Genomic DNA, 18,067 nt, shown 5'->3' on the forward strand with positions numbered 1-18,067 from the left:
GGGGCTGCTAATCTGGTCCAATCAGGGAGCCCTGGCTGACAGATACAAGCAGGAGTGTCAGGCATCCTTTTCCGTCTGAGAGCGGGCTCTGAGGGAGCTGGATCAGTGTCAAGGGCTCTCTACCTTGTAATAAAGGGTGTAGATAAGAGGTGACGGGATACTGACCTCTGTGGAGTTACTTCAGTGGCAATGAGAGAAAGGCACACACCTGAAAAAAATTGCTTGCAACAGTTGTCTTTGAGTTGGGGTAAGCATTTCTGGCATCATGTCATTATTTGGGAAGCTTGACTTGTGCAGTCCTGCTGTCGACAACTGCACGCAGAATGTGTTATTTTTTCCGGGCAGATGACAAGTAACAAGTAATTCTGCTGACCACTTGTGGTCCTGCAGCTTTTTTCATTATTAGGAGCCTAACTTTCCCTGAGGCACCAGAATTAAATCCTTCCAAGAGAGTTGACTGATTTAGTTAAGGAATATTACCACTCCAAGCTTCCTCTAATTCTGAGATGCTTTTGGTTTTACTTGGGAATTTGAGAACCGTGGGAATCCAAAACGGATTTTTGACTAGCTTAAGACGACTGGCAGTGACATGTGACTTTGGTTTAAACCTTTTGAGATGCTGAGAGACCATTTGATATGTGGGATTAATGATGTAACTATGCAAAAGTGCCTACTAGCCTAAGCCCAACTGGACTTCAAACAGGCACTACAGCTGGCTTTATCATTGGAAAATGTGGCAAGAGGAGCTTATGAATTGTAGGGTATTCTGATGGAAGTGGACACCCTTGCCAATCTGACTGAGCTTGGGGAACATAACTTGAAGTGAAGTCAATTGCATAGCCTCACTCAGGCCATATCCTGAACAGTGGCATTTTAGGTCAGCCCACAGCAAAACCCCAAAACAAAGCCAAGCCTGGGCCAAGCAGTTAAAATTTTCTTCACGATCCAGGCCTGCAAGCCAACATAGTTCCTGCCTGAATGCAAACTCGAGACAGCAAAGGAGTCTCATTAGACCTAAATTGAGCAAGAGAACTCATAGGCCAGTATCCAAAAGAGTGCACACCCTGGAAAGTTGACCTATATCTGATTTAGAGCAGTTAAATTGTTTAGCAACATCCAAATCAGAACCAGTCAAAATAAATGTCTGGTTAAATGGCAGCCCGGTTCTAATGGTGGTAGATACTGGTGCGGTTGTTTCAGTGATTGCAGAACGAGTCTTTAACAGAATTCACTCTGGACACCAAACCTTAAGTTTGCGCAAGACCTCGGCTCGACTGAGAACTTGTACTGGAGGACTTTTACAGATTAAGGATACAACTTTGGCTCTGATCTATTATGAGAAGCAGCTGATTCAGTTACCACTGATTGTAGTAAAAGGCTCGGGCCCAAGCTTGATGGGGGTAGAATTGGTTGATAAACATTCACCTCGATTCGCTCGACATTTTTCGATTAGAAAATGGCTGCCTGAATGAAGTCCTAATTAAATACCCAGAAATTTATCAGGAAGGCCTAGAGATTATCAAAGGAGCTGAAGCCATGCTGCATGTTGACCAAGAAGCAAATCCAAGATTCCGCTGGCCCGCCCAGTGCTGTTTGCCTTACGGACAAAAGTCGAGGCGGAAATCAATAGGCTGGAAAGCGAAGGAATCATTAAACCAGTCCGGTTTAAAAGAAGGGCAATGAAAGGTGCCCCAGCTCCCATGTTTGTACCGAAGCTTAGGTCTTTTCTTGGGCTGGTGAATTATTACAGAAAGTTCGTACATAACCATAGTCTCCATTCTGGCATCTTTGCATCAATTCCTAAAAAAATGGCCAGCTGTGGATGTGGTTGCATAGCCAAGACATAGCTTTTTGGGAAGTGAAGAAACAGTTATCATCCTCCTAAAGTGTTGGCACACTGTCCCAAACTATATCTGGTATTGACATGCAATGCCTCCCCGTTTGGCATTGTGGTAGTATTAGCTGATATGTGGTCCAATGGAGAGGAATGCTGAATAGTGTATGCATCCAGGACTTTATCTAGGCATATTTGCCCTCTGCATTAGCCAGAGAAGGAACATTTGGTGATCATATTTGGAGTCAGGAAGTTCCACCAATACCTTCATGGATGTAAATTTATAATCACAATGGACCACAAACCCCTGCTCAGTCTATTTAAAGAGGGCAAGGAAGTACCACCCATAGCTTCAGGCCTAATCCAGCAATAGGGTCTAATACTAAGTGTGTATGATTACAAGTTGGAACACCATCCAGGAGACCAAGTAGCAAATGCGGATGCATTGAGCCACCTCCCACTGGCAGATATGCCACCAGTCGAAATGCCACTAGAAGAGTCTATAATGGTTTTAGATTTTCTGGACACGCTTCCAGTGACCCAGTCCCGGCTGGCAATATCAGAGTTTGAATGCAGGAAGGTCTGGTCCTGGCAAAGCTGAAACAGCTGATGGTGATGGGGGAAACCAAAGTGCCATGACAACCAGAATTGAAACCTTGTGGACCCGGAGAGACCAGATCACAGTAAAAGACAGCATATTATTGTGGAGAGCAAGAGTAAATGTCTCAAACAAAGGTCATCACTGGTTACTGGCTGAACTCCACCAAGGTCATGCTGGAGTTTATAATATGAAAATGTTGGCAAGCAGTTATGTCTCTTGGTCAGGATTGGATGCAGACATAGTTGCATTGGTGGAGCAGTGCCCACAGTGCCACCAAGGACAAAAATTACAGCCAACTGCTTTCCCACATTTGTGGGAATGGCCAGGTAAACCCTCGACTTGATTGCATGTCGACTATGCAGGTCCTTTCATGGATCAATGTTCTTTAATCACTGTGGATGCCCACTTAAAGTGACTGGACGTGCATAGAGTTCATTCATCAAATGTGGGGTCAATGATAGAAAAACAGTGCACATCTTTTGCAATACACAGACTTTGGGAAGTGTTGGTCACGGATGAAGGGCCATCGTTTACCAGCAGGGAATTTGACTATTTCCTAGAGTCAAATGGTTGTTGACATATAAGATCTCTTTCATACCATCCATCATCCAATGGTCTGATGGTAAGCCGTCCAAATTTTGAAGGCAAGCTTAAAGAAACAGTCTGCAGCTTCACTAGATACCACACTGACTCATGCAACTGAAGGGATAGATGCTGCAGAGTTTCTACTGGGGAGAAGACTCTGCACCAGATTAATTCTGATCTTCCTGGACCTGGGGACAGGATGAAACAGTATCAGGAATGCCAATGCCAGACACAAGTCTCTGCTAAGTGAGAGATACAGTTTACTTCAGGGGACAAAGTTTGGTATAGGAACCACAAGAATGGCCCTACAATGGGTAAGAGGCATGGTCAAGACGAGATCAGGTCCAGTGATGTATAAAGTTTGGGTCGGTGTGACTGCCCTGAAAAAGGATATGAAAGCTGCAAACTCACAAATGTTTGAGGGGTAAAACAGACCCGGCTCCTTGACAGCCTTTCTGTCTGTTCCCGAACACATGGGTTCTTCTTCTCCATCAAGTGTTGAAGGTCCCTCAGAATCTGACATGGACATCGCAAATGTCACTACCTTGATGTCTTTGCTACCTGAAGAAAAGAATGAATTTCCTCTGAGACTCTGCGAGCACAAGAGGAGAGCTGTTGTGCGTTACATGCCACCAGTATCAGAGGCAGAGGTGGAAGGACCTGACCCAGTGCTAATATGCCGCTGGAGGAGCTACCAAAAAAAAACAATTGGCCTATGTCCTTAGACCTGGGGAGGGATGTTGTGATTGTAACGAGGTCAGCCAGGTGGACCTCATAGAATCTGGATGCCCTGATTGTGGCTGTTAACCTGGCCCAAGCAGGCAGCCCTGGCTGGCAGATATCAACAGGAGTGTCAGACATCCTGTTCACTTTGAGAGCTGGCTCTGAGGGAGCTGGAGAGTCACGGACTCTCCACATGTAAATAAGGGGTGACTTGGTGACAGGATACTGGCCAATGTGGAGTTGTGCCAGAGGGATATGGGCCAAATGCTGACAAATGGGACTAGGTCAGATTGAGATGTCTGATCGGCACAGATGAGTTGGACCAAAGGGTCTATTTCCATGCTGTATGACTATGACTCTATATCTAGGAACAAAGGCAGCAAATGCATGTGAACACTTCAGTCATCTGTGAGTTTCCCTCCAAGACCCATATCATGCGGATTTAAAACTACAATACTGTTCTTTCACTGTCACTAGGTCAAATCCTGGACCTGTCTTCTTTGCAGCACTGTGGGTGTCTGTACACCCCATGGACTCGGTGATTTAAGAAGGCAGCTCACCATCACCTCCAAAGCAATTAGGAATGGGCAGTAAATGCTGGCCTAGTCAGCGATATCCCCTGAATGAATTAAAATTTGAAAATTATACGCCAACATTTAGTCTGGGACAAGTTATACTGAAGCTTTAGATTCCCTGTAATTATCTACAGAATGTTGAGGCAAAGTTAATTTGTTTCAATATGTTAGTGATGTTTGTATGGATATACAGAGATCTGTAGCTTGCATAGCACCATCTAGTGGGAGACATTCTACTGTAATGTGAGATATCTTTTTTCAACTGGGGCAATCTCATCGACATTATTTGAAGACATGACAGACTGCTGATGCTAAATATGAGTTCAGTGTGCATAGTGAATTTAATATATCAGATCTTGAAATTTATGCAAACGTTAGCTAAATTCAAGCAGCTGGATTGATGAGTGTATATTTCTCAATAAGTTTGTAATTATGCTTTCCATGCAATCTAACTAAAACTCTCATAAATTGTATTTTTAAATTAATAATTTTCTTGTAGGTGTAGTATTGTGGATTAACTATGTACTTTTCTATTTTAAGTTTGAAAATAGCGTACCATTTGCCAGTTTTCACTATTAAAAATGAAATTGTCACTTCTTCCTTCCCCTCCCCACCCAAGAAAATCAAAGCAAATTTTATTTCTTGATATCTCGAAGCAGATTATTTGACGTCTCAGGATGGCTAGTATTGGAAATAGGAAGCTTCATTCTAGTGCAGTTTGAAGGTGCTGTTCTGAGGTTAGGCCATTTTTGTGACATAGTGACAGTCACATCATTGACAACTGTAAGGAAACTTTCTGTTGAATGTGTGTGAGGACTGAGACATGTTGGGAGAACACAATGCAATATTCAAAGAACGTGGCGTTACAGATCTACGTATTGAAATTTGAAGTGGCTCCAGTCTATTTATTACATTTCATAAAACCTTCATTTATTTGAATGTTTAATTCTCCTCCATTTCATTTAATTGTGATGGAATATAATGGTTCCTTCCCCCTCTCTGTTTTCCCATTTACTACCTCATTCAATAGTCTATCTAATAACAAAACTAAGAACTCATAAAACCCTAACTATGCAGTGAGGGAATCTGTTATTTGGGTTTGAGCTCTCTGTTTTCTGGACTGAGGACGACAACTCCCAGTATGTCATGGGCTCCTAAGCGAGCATAGACAGCAGCAAGGGGGACAGACTGAGCATGCACAAAAGGTAGATTAAAGCATTTAGTTAGCAAAAATCTGACCGTGAGTCCAGAGTTTTGGTGCAGAAAGATGCCTATCTGACACGGTGTGTGGCATGAAAACCTGACCAGGCAACCTGGGATGGCAAAAAAAGCCCACATGATAAGACTAGTCCACAGCTGAGGAGGCAGCAGAAGGTTGCCAGCCCTGTGGAGCTAAGTTCTGTCATTGGTTTCGTGCTGTTAGGGCTCAGATGCTATGGGATGATTGATTTGCTCACGTTAGCTAGGCGCAGCTATTAAATGCTGGGGTCCAGACATTTGAGACCAGTGGGAGTGTATGGAGAAGAGATTGAACAACAGAGAAGCAAACAGTCACTGGGGCAATCTAACAGGAGTTGTCTAAGTTGGAGTAGCTATTGAAGAAAATCAGAAGGTACATCGTTGAAGGAGAGGAGTTGAAAGGAGGGCAGTTTAAAGGACTCTTGTGACTTGGTTTTCAGTAATGTCTGGATGAGTTTCTGAGAAAATTTGTGGGATTTGACTCTGTTGTGTCTGCCATTTAATGTCCAGCTTATAGTGTGTTTGACCAAACGTTGCCTGTTACTTCATATTTATCTTGTACTGTAGATGTTAGGACACAAACATAATGCTTTGTTAATTGTACAGTAAATTTCTTCTGTTCATTTAAAATGTGGATTTTTATGGCTTTATTCTCTGAGTAAATATCTGGGATTTCACATTTTGTCTGTTTTACACAAACTTACTGATTTCCAACCGGATCATAAAAGAATTGTAGTGTCACCTGGAACCATAATAAATTTCCAGGTCTCATCAGAGATTGTATAAATATTTTAAGATGAATTACAAACTTAGTAGCAGTGATACTCAATCTACTTTAAGCGCCAAGTGCACATTCAAACCTCCTTCAAATTTGAATAAAATTCAAATTCTTTTCATTCCTTTTGCTAGAACTATATTTTTATAACTTTGAGTCAAATTGGTGCTCATGTGAAAAACAGTTCTGGTGGAGGCACAATATATTTTACCAGAGTATCTTTCCTTTTGAAAAGCTTTGAACCATGGCCTGATCACATCAAAACAATTCTATTCCTTTCTTAGTAAGCTGCTTTATAATTATTTCATGTTGTATTACTGCAACAGTTATTTACACACTGCAACTAGTGAAGGAAAAATGCTTACAAATAAAAATTAACATTACCTTTAGCCAGACCTGTATCCTCAACTGCTGAGACCTCTGTGATAAGGTAATGTGGAAATATAAGGTTGTTAATGAGAATGAGCAGGAAGAATATTTATATTTTCTTCCTGGCTATATATCGAATATCATTTTTAGTAATACCAGTAGAAGTCTTCTGTTGATGAGCATTCTTGCATTTGAAAATCATTAGTTGCATTAATCTTATTAGATTCCCCCATTATACCTGAGAATGGTAGAGGTAAGAACCCTGAAGACAAGTAAGAATTATTGAGATGAGCATTTGAAACACCATAGCATACAAGACTAGACAACAGATGCTGAAAAATGGGATTAGAACAGATGGGTAATTGATGACTGGAGTGGACAGGATAGGCTTAAAGGCTTCTTTCTGTGCTATAAAAACTCTGATTCTGAGGTGGCAATAATAAAATAGTCCATTTAAAAAACTTGGAATATTGTAGGATGTATTCTGATTGGTTTCAATTTTTAAGCATATTGAATTTTCTCCTTGAAATTTCTCCTTGAAATTTCTTCCAAAACTGGTACCCACATTGAAGTAATCCTGATACTTTCAGTAACCTTATTGCTGTCATGTTTGTGTCATTCTCATTGAAAGCTGAGTACCTTACAAAAGCAATAGCTTCTTAGCTTTGCTGATAATAATTGTGGTTAACTCATTGTTTTGCTTATATTCTCATTAATGCCAGCTTAAAATCTGTACCTTTGAAATCCAGGTCCAGTTTATACCCAGGACCGGATTCTACAAGCCATGGGAAATATTACCCTTGCGTTTCACCTGCTTTGTGAACGTTTGAATCCCAATTCCTTCTGGTTACCCTACATTAAGACACTACCTATGGAGTATCATACCCCTTTGTATTTTGAAGAGGAAGAAGTGCACTACCTCCAGTCAACGCAAGCCATCCATGATGTTTTCAGTCAGTATAAAAACACCGCTCGCCAGTACGCTTACTTCTATAAACTTATCCAGGTAAGTTTACTCATTACATTGTACTCCTCACAGAGGTCCCTATTTTCAACAAATCAACCAGCATCGTTTTCAGTTACTTTAAAAATTTATTATCAAATTCAGTCTGGCCTTGGAGACATTTTTAACATTGTAGATAACTGTTGGCCCTACGACAGTCCGATTCCCATTCTGATATGTTTTGTTTAAGACAATACGTTCTAATACCTGTCAGGCTTAATGTTTCTTTGTGCTGCCAAAGTAGGACTGTACCTTTAGGATGTTAAAGCTTAATTCATGTAAAATACAACCCATCCTGAAGCTAACTAGAAGTTAACTGCTTTGGTGAGGAAAGGAATGAATTGTAGATAAATTTAATGAATCTGCTCGGGTGTCTTGTGAGAAACGTCTGGAGCAGTTGGGACTTGAACCCAGGCCTGCTAGCCCAGCTGTTGCTTTATTCTTTGCAGTGGGTTTGGAATTGAGGTTCCAGGATAACTAAATAACCAGCATTACATCATTTACATATTGTAAATGCCTGTGAATATTATGATATTTTAAAATCAATCTGAAAGAAAAATCCCATACCATTCACACCTTTTTTTCCAAATTTATCCTTGAGCTGTGGGTGATGTGTTTATTGCTTGTCCTTTGTTGTCCAGAGAAGGTCTTAGTAGTTCAGAGAAAAACTACAGTCCTTGTGGTAATGTTTCCTCAGTGACGTTGCATAAGAAATACCAGGTTATTGATCATGCCTGAAGCTGTAAATTTCTGACTTGGACTAACATACCTTTTCAGATTGTTTTGATGCAGTTTTAGTAATTCATTGGAACTACACAGAAGTTTAATTTAGAATGCAGTATCCATTTTCTAGTCTTTTTGTGTTGCAGAATAGTTTTGAGAACGCCCATTATTGCAAGAGTAATTTTGCTGTTATTTACCAGATAGTGAAAACTTCTAAGCTTTTCCAATTTTAACTTTTATTTTAGTTAGAATCAGTAGTTCGTGAGCTATGTATTTTAATTACTCATCTCGAGTGAATTGGAGTTAACGCTCAATATAATGAAATTCTTGTGTCTTGCCAATTTATGTATCAAAGTTGTTTTTAAAATAAAATATTTCAAAATGCTTTTATGAACAGTTTGTATTTTTGCAAATTTTTCTCAATTAAAGATCACTAGCTAGTAGATTTTTATTCTCAAGTAAATAAACAATTCATTGTAAAAGGCAACAAAGGGAAAAATACAAAAGAGGTACTAAGGAGGGATAGGAAAACAAAACTTGCAGAGGATACCAAAGCTAATATCAGAAGATTTTATAAATTTTTGCATCAATTTGTGGTGTATTATTGTGACTGAAACTATAACAGAAAATAAATCGTTTATTAAATTAGTTATTTTTATACTTTCTTGTAGTTTAGGAAGAGGATCAACTACCAATGGTGCGAGAGAAATCAGTCATAGGGATTGTTTTTGTGAATTTCATGTTTTAGATGGAAAAGGAGAAAGTAATAGGACTTCAAATAGACAAATATTTAGAAAATTACAGATGCATTAGTTAAAAGTATATCGAAATTATAGCTAGATCGGTAAGTTACAAATGTCACTTTTATTTTAAGAAAGGGTAAGAATCCAGGCAAGTATGGACCTGCCAGTTTAACATCAGTTATGCAGTAGTAACTGCAATGTTTCAATGGAAAAGGGCAACATGGTTATTTGAAACCTTGGGAGAAGCCGTTGTCTCTGCACTTTTACAAGTGGCATCAGCTAACGTTGCCACATTCAAGATTATGAGTCATGGCCACTGTTCAGTGCTAGAACCAGTGAATTTTCAGTGGCAATGACTGAAAAGTTAGAGTTTTAAAATACAGAAGATCCTTCAGGAAGAGAGGCTTGTGAGCACAGATGAAGAAGGCAGTGGAAAACCATCCCATATTCTTTTCCCAAGTTGTATTGATCATTGAATTGAAAATTGAAGCTCTTACAAGCACTGTTGAGAAAACGCAAGACCATGAAGTGTAGAGAAATATGCAGTCCTTGAATAGATCCGCGCTACGTCAGTAGAAAGATTGGCCGAGCACTTGGGCAAGTGTATGTTGATAAAAAAGACTTAACATGAATTCTTCAAGGTCTTTTTATGTCTGTCAGTTTAGCTGAACTTTGAGAAAGTCACTACTATGGTTGATAGGAGAATATCGATAGATCTTGTCTGTACGGACTTGGAATTCCACATGAAATTACTGTCAACGATGTGAGCATAGAATTCGAGGTGACTGTGTGCTATGTCAGAGTAACTTAAGTGGAGTTTAGAGACAGAGTGTAGACATAAGAGAACAATCTTGCATTGATAGGCTATGACAAAAGATGTTCCCCAGTTATTTGCACTGGGGCTTCATCTTTTCACTATGTATTTTAGTGACTTGGCTGAAGAAATTAAGAGAGCTATATCCAAGTTTACTGATGATGTTAAGCCACAATGCACAGTGAGTTACATAGATTGGAGCAAGACATTAAAGACTTAAACTTGAATACAAGACTATAAACTAAAAAGGATATAGACCGACTAAGTGAGTGAACAAAGCTGTGGTAGGTGGACTTCAATGTGAGAAAGTGTGAGGGTATCTTTTTTTGTATCTGAGCAAGATAAATCAGACCATTGTATTAACAGACTGAGACATATATGTGAATAAATAAAAGCTACACAGATAAAAACACTGAGCAGAGAGGCTACTTAAATGTTAGCCATCCAGTTTGATTGATGGCCTCAGTAAAGATACAGTAGCTTTAGAAGTGGGCGCTTTAAATTTTCCTGAATTTATATGATTACATGCTAAATTATGAGGATGGGTTGCAAAAACCTGGTTTATATTTCCTTAAGTTTGAAATTGAAGGATGATCTAATTGACATTTTACAATGATACTTTTTCTGAAGAAGGGTCCCGACCCGAAATGTCAGCTTTCCTGTTCCTCTGATGCTGCCTGGCCTGCTGTGTTCCTCCAACTCCACAATGTATTATCTCAGACTCCTGCATCAGCAGTTCTTGCTATCTAAATATGAAAAATCCTATTTTGCCTTTTGGTGGAACCCTGAAGGGAGCATATAATAAAATTTCAGCTAGGCAGGTTAGGATTAAAGTAGAGGAACCAATTCCTTCATGTTGAAAGGCAATGGAAATCTGGAATTCTATCCTCCAGAAGTTTTCAGCTGCAAGGTTATTTAAGTTTTTTTAGGAGCTTGACTGATTGATTGATTGTTAAGACTATCAATAAGGTGAATAAATGGAATTGAGGTGTAGGTCTAATTAATTCGTGTGACAAACTGGAGGGATTGGATAGCCTGCTTCTGTTCCGATATTCACATCCATTATGTTGGAAAACATTGAATCAATGTATATGCTTTTATCTTTCTCTGTTTAAGGATAGAGTTGTAAATGGGAAAACTAAGGCTTTTACCAAGTGATAGTACTGCTGGAGGAGAGTTAGTCATTTTGTCACAGTCATAAGGTGATGCTGGAAGCATGGTGTGTTCTTTCTTTTCCACAAAATTAAGCCGTATTAATTGATTTAAGTGCATCAGTTATCAAGTGCAGTTCTTGTATTTGTTGTAAAGTACAGCACCTTATTAATTCATGGAAAAGCTGAGTTACTATGCCCACATTCGAAGAAATTGAAGAGGTGTATGTAAGAAAGACATCAATGCAGTATTTACTTTGGATCGTGAGGGGATCCTATTGCTATGAAATTAAAATGCTTGAACTGCTTACTATAGCAACTCTGAGCACTGATTTTTCAAAGGTTTCTCTGCTTATTCTTTCCTGAGCATGAAGGGGGCTTTTGCAGGAGCGGCAACAGACATACCTCAAAATGTGGTATCAAACTGGTAAAGCTACAACACACATTTAGCATTTTTTTTCGCTTCAAGATTGTTCAGTTACCAGGACCTGAAATATCGTTGAGTTTCATAAGATCTTTTTCATTTATTTTCATGTAGTATTGAACCCGATTAGCACCATTTTGGTGTGACTGCTCTTACTCTGACCTGAGGCCACTCATCAAGCATCAACTCATTTGCTGCATCAAAGCCCCTAACCACTGGGCCCCAAACTGACTGAGTGTCACTGTCCCAGTCATGCTGCTGCCTCATAAAACAATTCCTACCTTCCCTCCCACTCCAGAAGCTGCTACCGCTCTCAGCACCCACCCAGATGCAACAGGACCATTCCACGCTGGCCGTGGCCCTGGCCCCCATTCAGCTGTGAATCACTGGACTCCTATAGATGACCACAGCTAGTGGAACATTGACACATGCGCACATGTTGCTTCGCTAGCTGCGAGCCACAACCTCACAGCCCTGCCCATCACCTCAGCAAGAAAGAGGAGGGTAGACCACTGAACCCAGCCACGAACCTCCCAGCCTGCTGGTCAGTGGAGCTGGAGGAATTCCAAGGCCCCACAGCCAGCCAAGATGGACAGCCCCATGCATCAGTGACCCAAGAGGACCCAGAGGCAGTAGCAGCCAGCGAGAAGGGGCACCACAGCTCCCAAAAATACAAGAGTCAGCAGCAGCCGTGATACAGCTCAGAAAAAGCAATGACTCCAAAAGGCAGCCTGGAGCCCATTCAGCAAAGGCATGTGGTGCAATGCTTGGGCACTATTCCAGGAGGATCCATGACGGGAGTTTCTGTAAGGAGAATGTTACATTTTCCCTTATTTATTTTAATTTGAGTTATTTAATTTACAAATGTGGGAATTTAGCCATTTAAAGTTATGTTATTCAACTTAGAGGATACAGTATTAGCATTTGATATTTTTTGTTCTGTTGAGGAAAGCCTAACTAAATTTAACTCCAGTTTTAACATTAAGTACTTCATTTAATTATTTCACTCTAAGTTGCGATTTTCATGAATGCAGCCACAACTTGAGTAGGGACATCTTGTACTTGCATGCCAAAGAGCAGAATCAGCATGCAATAGCCAGCTAAGTAATCCTACAACCAATGGATAATATCTAAACTCTGCAATCGTGCCAAATCCAGTCATGAATGGTGGTGGACAAAAAAAAAAACTTGTTAGATGAGGAGGCTCCACAGACATCCCCATCTTTTCAGGATGGGATCCTGTGCATCAGTGTAAAAGTACATGGCTCAAGTATTAGCATCCACGTTCAGTCAGACATGCTAAGTGGATAATCCACGTCTGCTTCTTCCTGAGGTCCCCAGTATTATAAATGCCAGTCTTCAATCAATTTGATTAACACTACATGATGCAAAGAAACGACTGAAGGTAGTGAATACTGCAAAAGTAATGGGTCCTGACAGCATTGCAGCAAAAGTACTAAAGATTTGTCCTCCAGAACTAGCTGCACCCCTAGATGTGCTGTCCCTTTTACAATGACAATACTGGCATCTATCTGACAATGTGGAAAATCGTCCAGGTATGTCCTGACCACATAGATCCAACCCAACCAATTACTGACCCCTTTAATCTACCCTTGATTGTTCGCAATGTGATGGAACAGGTTGTCAACCATGCTGATAAGTGACACTTGTACTTACATTTACAGATGCTCAGTTTTCATTCTGCCAGACCTACTGAGTTCCTGAACTCAATACAATGTTGCTTCAAACATCTATATAAGAGCTGAACTCTAGAGGTGTGGTGAGGGTGACTACATTTTCATCAGCTGATGGGTTTTTACTGCAATTGATGTTTGTTGTCATAGCTTCCCGTTATTGAGTCTAGCTTTTATATTCCAGTTTTAATGAACGGAATTTCAATTCCTACTGGTGTCGGAGTGAATGTTTCAGTCTATGAAACCGGAGTGTCAACCTGGCACGCGGATTACTATTGCAATGACATTACCACTACGTCACGTTCTCCACTTCAAAAGAGAGAAACTTGGAACAGACCATGCAGTTAACCAAGTAATGGCAAACAGTAATGGTTTGCTTCCTTGTGAAGAGTGGAAAGATTTCATGTATAGCTATTATATAATTGATACAATATGTTTGATTAGTTATGTTCTATAGATGTAGTCTAGAGTTTGATTGTTTCATCAGAAGTTTAAAACTTTTGGCCAGTATAAATGGGATTTCAAAGGGCAGTCATAACCACATATAACAATTTGAGGTCAAATCGCACAGATATCTGTATTTTCACATTTTGTGTTTCGGGACTCAAGGGATTCATTGGTCTATCTCCATTTCTGCCTTCAGTGCTTGCATGTATTTTCAGTATATAACACAATTACAGTTGTAATTTCTAGCAAGCCAACAGTGAAATCACCTGAATCCCATATTATCTAATTCAATTAACCAGTTTGTGTATCATTATGGACTTTGCAAGGCCAATTAATGAAGTAATAATGAAGTCAAATGCTATAGGTGTCTTGCATAATAATGTAAAAGGTAAGCAGCTAAAGGCAGGAATGGAGCGGAGGCCCATATAAACAGAAATTCCCATGATAAACTGTTGTTTGTGCGTACTTATAACTTATTTGCTTCCACTGTCATCTTACTTTTGCAAGCCTTTGCTACACCAAATGCAAACATTTTATCAGTAAATCATTGAAATTTAATAGTTGTCAAAACTAATCAATTGTGAAAACATTCTGCAATTTTTAACTCAATCTCTAGGCTCTGGAAAATCCTAAGGACTCTACAGCTTGGTTCCCATGCTTTATACAGAAAAAAAATCTACCCCCTGGATAGTGACGCAAAGCATTAGTCTAATCAAGTGATTCCTGTGGAAAGTACGCTGGTATGGTTGAGATTGTGACCAGGCCTAGCTGCCTTACTTACCTGCTCAGTCCGATGGGCTTCTTGCCCTCTCAACAGGAGAGTGATGACATAGGACAAGTATTTTTTGTCTATTCACAGGACGTAGATGTCACTGGCTAGGTCAGCATTTATTGCTTATCTCTAATTGCCTAGAAGGCGGTTAAGATTCAGCTTGGAGTCCCATGTAGGACAAACTAGCTATGCCCTTAAGGGCATGAGTGAACCAGATAGATTTTTTTTTTTGACAGTCAACAATGCTCGTCATTAGATTCTGAATTCCAGATTTTTTGAATTCAAATTTCACCTCAGTGAGATTGAAACCCTGGTCCCCAGAACACTATTAATCCAGAGACCCAGATAATCTAGAGACCATCTCCCCAGAGTGTAATACTTTATTGCAAGGGCAGGCCCAGGTCTTTTTTCTTTTAATCACTCATAGGATGCATTCATGTCTCTGGCTGGACAAGCATTTATTGCCTATCCCTAATTACCCAGAGGGCAGTTAAGAGTCACCCATGTTGCAGTGGGTCTGGAGTCATCTGTAGGCCAGACCAAGTAGTGATGGCAGATTCCCTCCCCTAAAGGACATTAGTGAACTAGATAGGTTTTTCCTGACAATTGGCAATGGTTTCATGGTCATCATTAAACTCTTCTTTCCAGATTATTAATGAATTCAAATTCCACCATCTGCTATGGCAGGATATGAACTGGGTCCCCAGAACATTACCTGGGTTTCTGGATTAATAGTCTAGTGATAACACCAATGGGCCATCGTATACCCTTGCTGCCTATGAACACGAACTGCTTCACTACATGGGGAAATCATGAATGGTGCTGAATAGTGAGCAACCATCAGCAAACATCTCCACTTCTGACCTTATTATTGGGGAACAAAGAAATAGCTGATGAGCTAAGTCCATGTTTTCCTTCTGTCTACACAAAGGAAGATAGAAATAACATGCCAGAAATGAAGGGAAACACAGGGTTTAACAGAGAGGGAGAACTGAAGCAAATCAGTATTAGTAGAGAAATGGTGTTGAAGAAATTGATGGGATTGAAGGCTGATAAATCCCAGGGCCTGATAATCTACAACCCAGAGTATTTAAGTAAGTTTAAATAAATCTAAGAAATAATGGATGCATTGGTGGTCGTCTTCCAAGATTTTTTTAGACTCTGGAATTATTCCTACAGATTGGAAGGCAGCTAATGTATTTAAAAAGGTACTTAGAGATAAAGGATGGAATTAATGACTAGTGAGGCTGATATTGGTAATGGGCAATATGCTGAAGTCCATTATCAAGGATTTTATGCCGGAGCACTTAGAAAACCGTGCTAGAATCAGACACAGTCAGCATAGATTTACAAAAGAAAATTCATGCTTGACATATCTATTGGAATTCTTCAGGATGTAATGAGTAAAGTTGATTGGGGGAGCCAGTGGTTGAGGTTTATTTGGATTTTCATAGAGCTTCCAAGAAAGTCTCACATAAGAAATTAATGTATGAAGTTAAAGCGCATAGGATTGGTGGTAGTCATAGAGTCACACAGCATGGAAACAGACCCTTCAGTCCAACCAGTCCATTGCCGACCATAATCCCAAACTAAACTAGTTGCACCTGCCTGCTCCTGGCCCATATCCCTCCAAACCTTTCCTATTCATGTAGTTATCCAAATGTCTTCTAAACATTGTAATTATACCCACATCCACCATTTCCCTTGTGTAAAATATTTGCCCCTCATGTCTGTTTTACATCTTTCTCCTCTCACCTTAAAAATGTGCCCCCTAATCTTGAAATCCCCCATCCAAGCGAGAAGACAACTACCATTATCTATAGACCTCATTATTTTAGAAACTTCTAGAAGGTCGCATCCTACACCCCATTAAAAATAGTCCCAGCCTATTCAGCCTTTCTGTATAACTCAAACCTTTCATACCTGGCAACGTCCTGATAAATCTCTTCTGACCCCTCTTCAGCTTAATAATATCCTTCCTATAACTGGGCAACCAGAACTGGACACAGTATTCCAAAAGAGATCTCATCAATGTCCTGTACAACCTCAACATGTCTTCCCAAATCCTATACTCAAAAGACAGATCAATGAAGGCAAGCGTGCCAAACGCCTTTTTAACCACCCTATCTTTGTGTATATTGACATGGATGGAAAATTGGTTAGCAGACACGAAACAAAGAATAGCAATAAATGGGTCTTTTTCTGAATGGCAGGCAGTGATTATTGGGGTACCGCAAGGGTTGGTGCTAGGACTGCAGCTATTCACAATATATGACTTAGTTGAGGAAACTAAATGTAATATCTCAAAACTTGCAGATAACACAGAGCTAGATGGAAGGGTGAGTTGTGAGGAGAATGCAAAGATGTTGCAGTGTAATTTGGGCAGTCTGAATGAGTGGGCAAATGCATGACAGATGCAGTATAATGTGGTTAAATATGAGGTTATCCACTTTGTCAGCAAAAATAGGAAGGCAGATTATTATTTGAATGACTGTAAATTGAGTGAGGGGAATATTCAGCAAGACCTAGATATCTTTGTGCATCAATCACTGCAGCAGGCATTAACGAATATAAACTGTAAGATGGCCTTCATAGCAAGAGGATTCCACTAAAGGAACCAGGATATCTTGCTGCAGTTGTACAGAGCATTGGTGAGGTCACATCTGGAATGTTGTGTGTAGTTTTGCTCTCCTGACATGAGGCAAGGTGTTCTTGTTGTAGAGCAACTGCAGCGAAAGTTTACCAAATTAGTTTCTGGGATGGCAGGACTGAGGTATGAGGTTAGATTATGTCGCTTAGGAATGTGTTCATTGGAGTTTAGAAGAATGAGGAGGGATCTTATAAAACCTATAAAATTCTAATAGAATCAGACAGGTTAGATGCAGGAAAGATGTTCCCGTTGGTTGGGAAGTTCAGAACTGGGGTTGTTATTAATGGATAAGGGGTAAACCTTTTAGGACTGAGATAAGGAGAAATTTCTTCATCCAGAGAATGGTGAGCCTGTGGAATTCACTAACAAAGAAAATGATTGAAGCTAAAACATTGTGTTTTCAAGAAGGAGGTAGAAATAACTTTTGTGGCTAAAGAGATCAAGGGATATGGGGGAGGGCTGGATTAGGTGTAAACATTGATAATTGATGATCAATGGCCTGCTCTTACTCCTTTATTCTAAGATTCAATGTGCTATATCACACCCATTTAAAAACTTGTGATATGGTATTTCTAATTGAATAGTGCTTTGTTCCTGGTTACTGTTTTATTTCTGTGAACCTATTGAGACATTTGTTTACCTCTGCGAGAATACATTGTCTTGGGTGGTAACATAACAGTGTCAGAAGTCTTTCCTTTTGCATGGAACAAGAGATTGGGTGGGTAAACTGTGAAACTGCCTGCCAATTTACTACTGTTCTCCCTATAAAAAGCCACCCAAGGGGAATTTGCATCACATTGTGTATTTTAAAAAATCTTTAAGTGTAGCAATTTGTCATAATTGCCCAACCTTTTCCCTACAATATAAATACTGTGACCAAAGGAAGCTAAGCTATTTTTTAATTTAATTCAGTATAGCACTCCATAAATAAGACAAATATAACAT

The 18,067-nt window shown here is 39.9% G+C and overlaps 1 protein-coding gene across 1 annotated transcript in view; it reads left to right on the forward strand.

Annotated features, from left to right (window-relative positions):
* setd3 (SET domain containing 3, actin histidine methyltransferase) overlaps positions 1 to 18,067 on the forward strand; it is a 118,836-nt gene that overhangs the window by 30,087 nt on the left and 70,682 nt on the right. The window contains exon 5 of the mRNA XM_048600042.1: positions 7,451 to 7,707. Coding sequence (XP_048455999.1) covers positions 7,451 to 7,707 — 257 coding nt within the window. The remainder of the gene's footprint in view (positions 1 to 7,450; positions 7,708 to 18,067) is intronic.

The sequence above is a fragment of the Rhincodon typus genome, chromosome 8 (genome assembly GCF_021869965.1).
Source record: "Rhincodon typus isolate 14 chromosome 8, sRhiTyp1.1, whole genome shotgun sequence".
In the NCBI taxonomy this organism is placed as follows: domain Eukaryota; kingdom Metazoa; phylum Chordata; class Chondrichthyes; order Orectolobiformes; family Rhincodontidae; genus Rhincodon; species Rhincodon typus.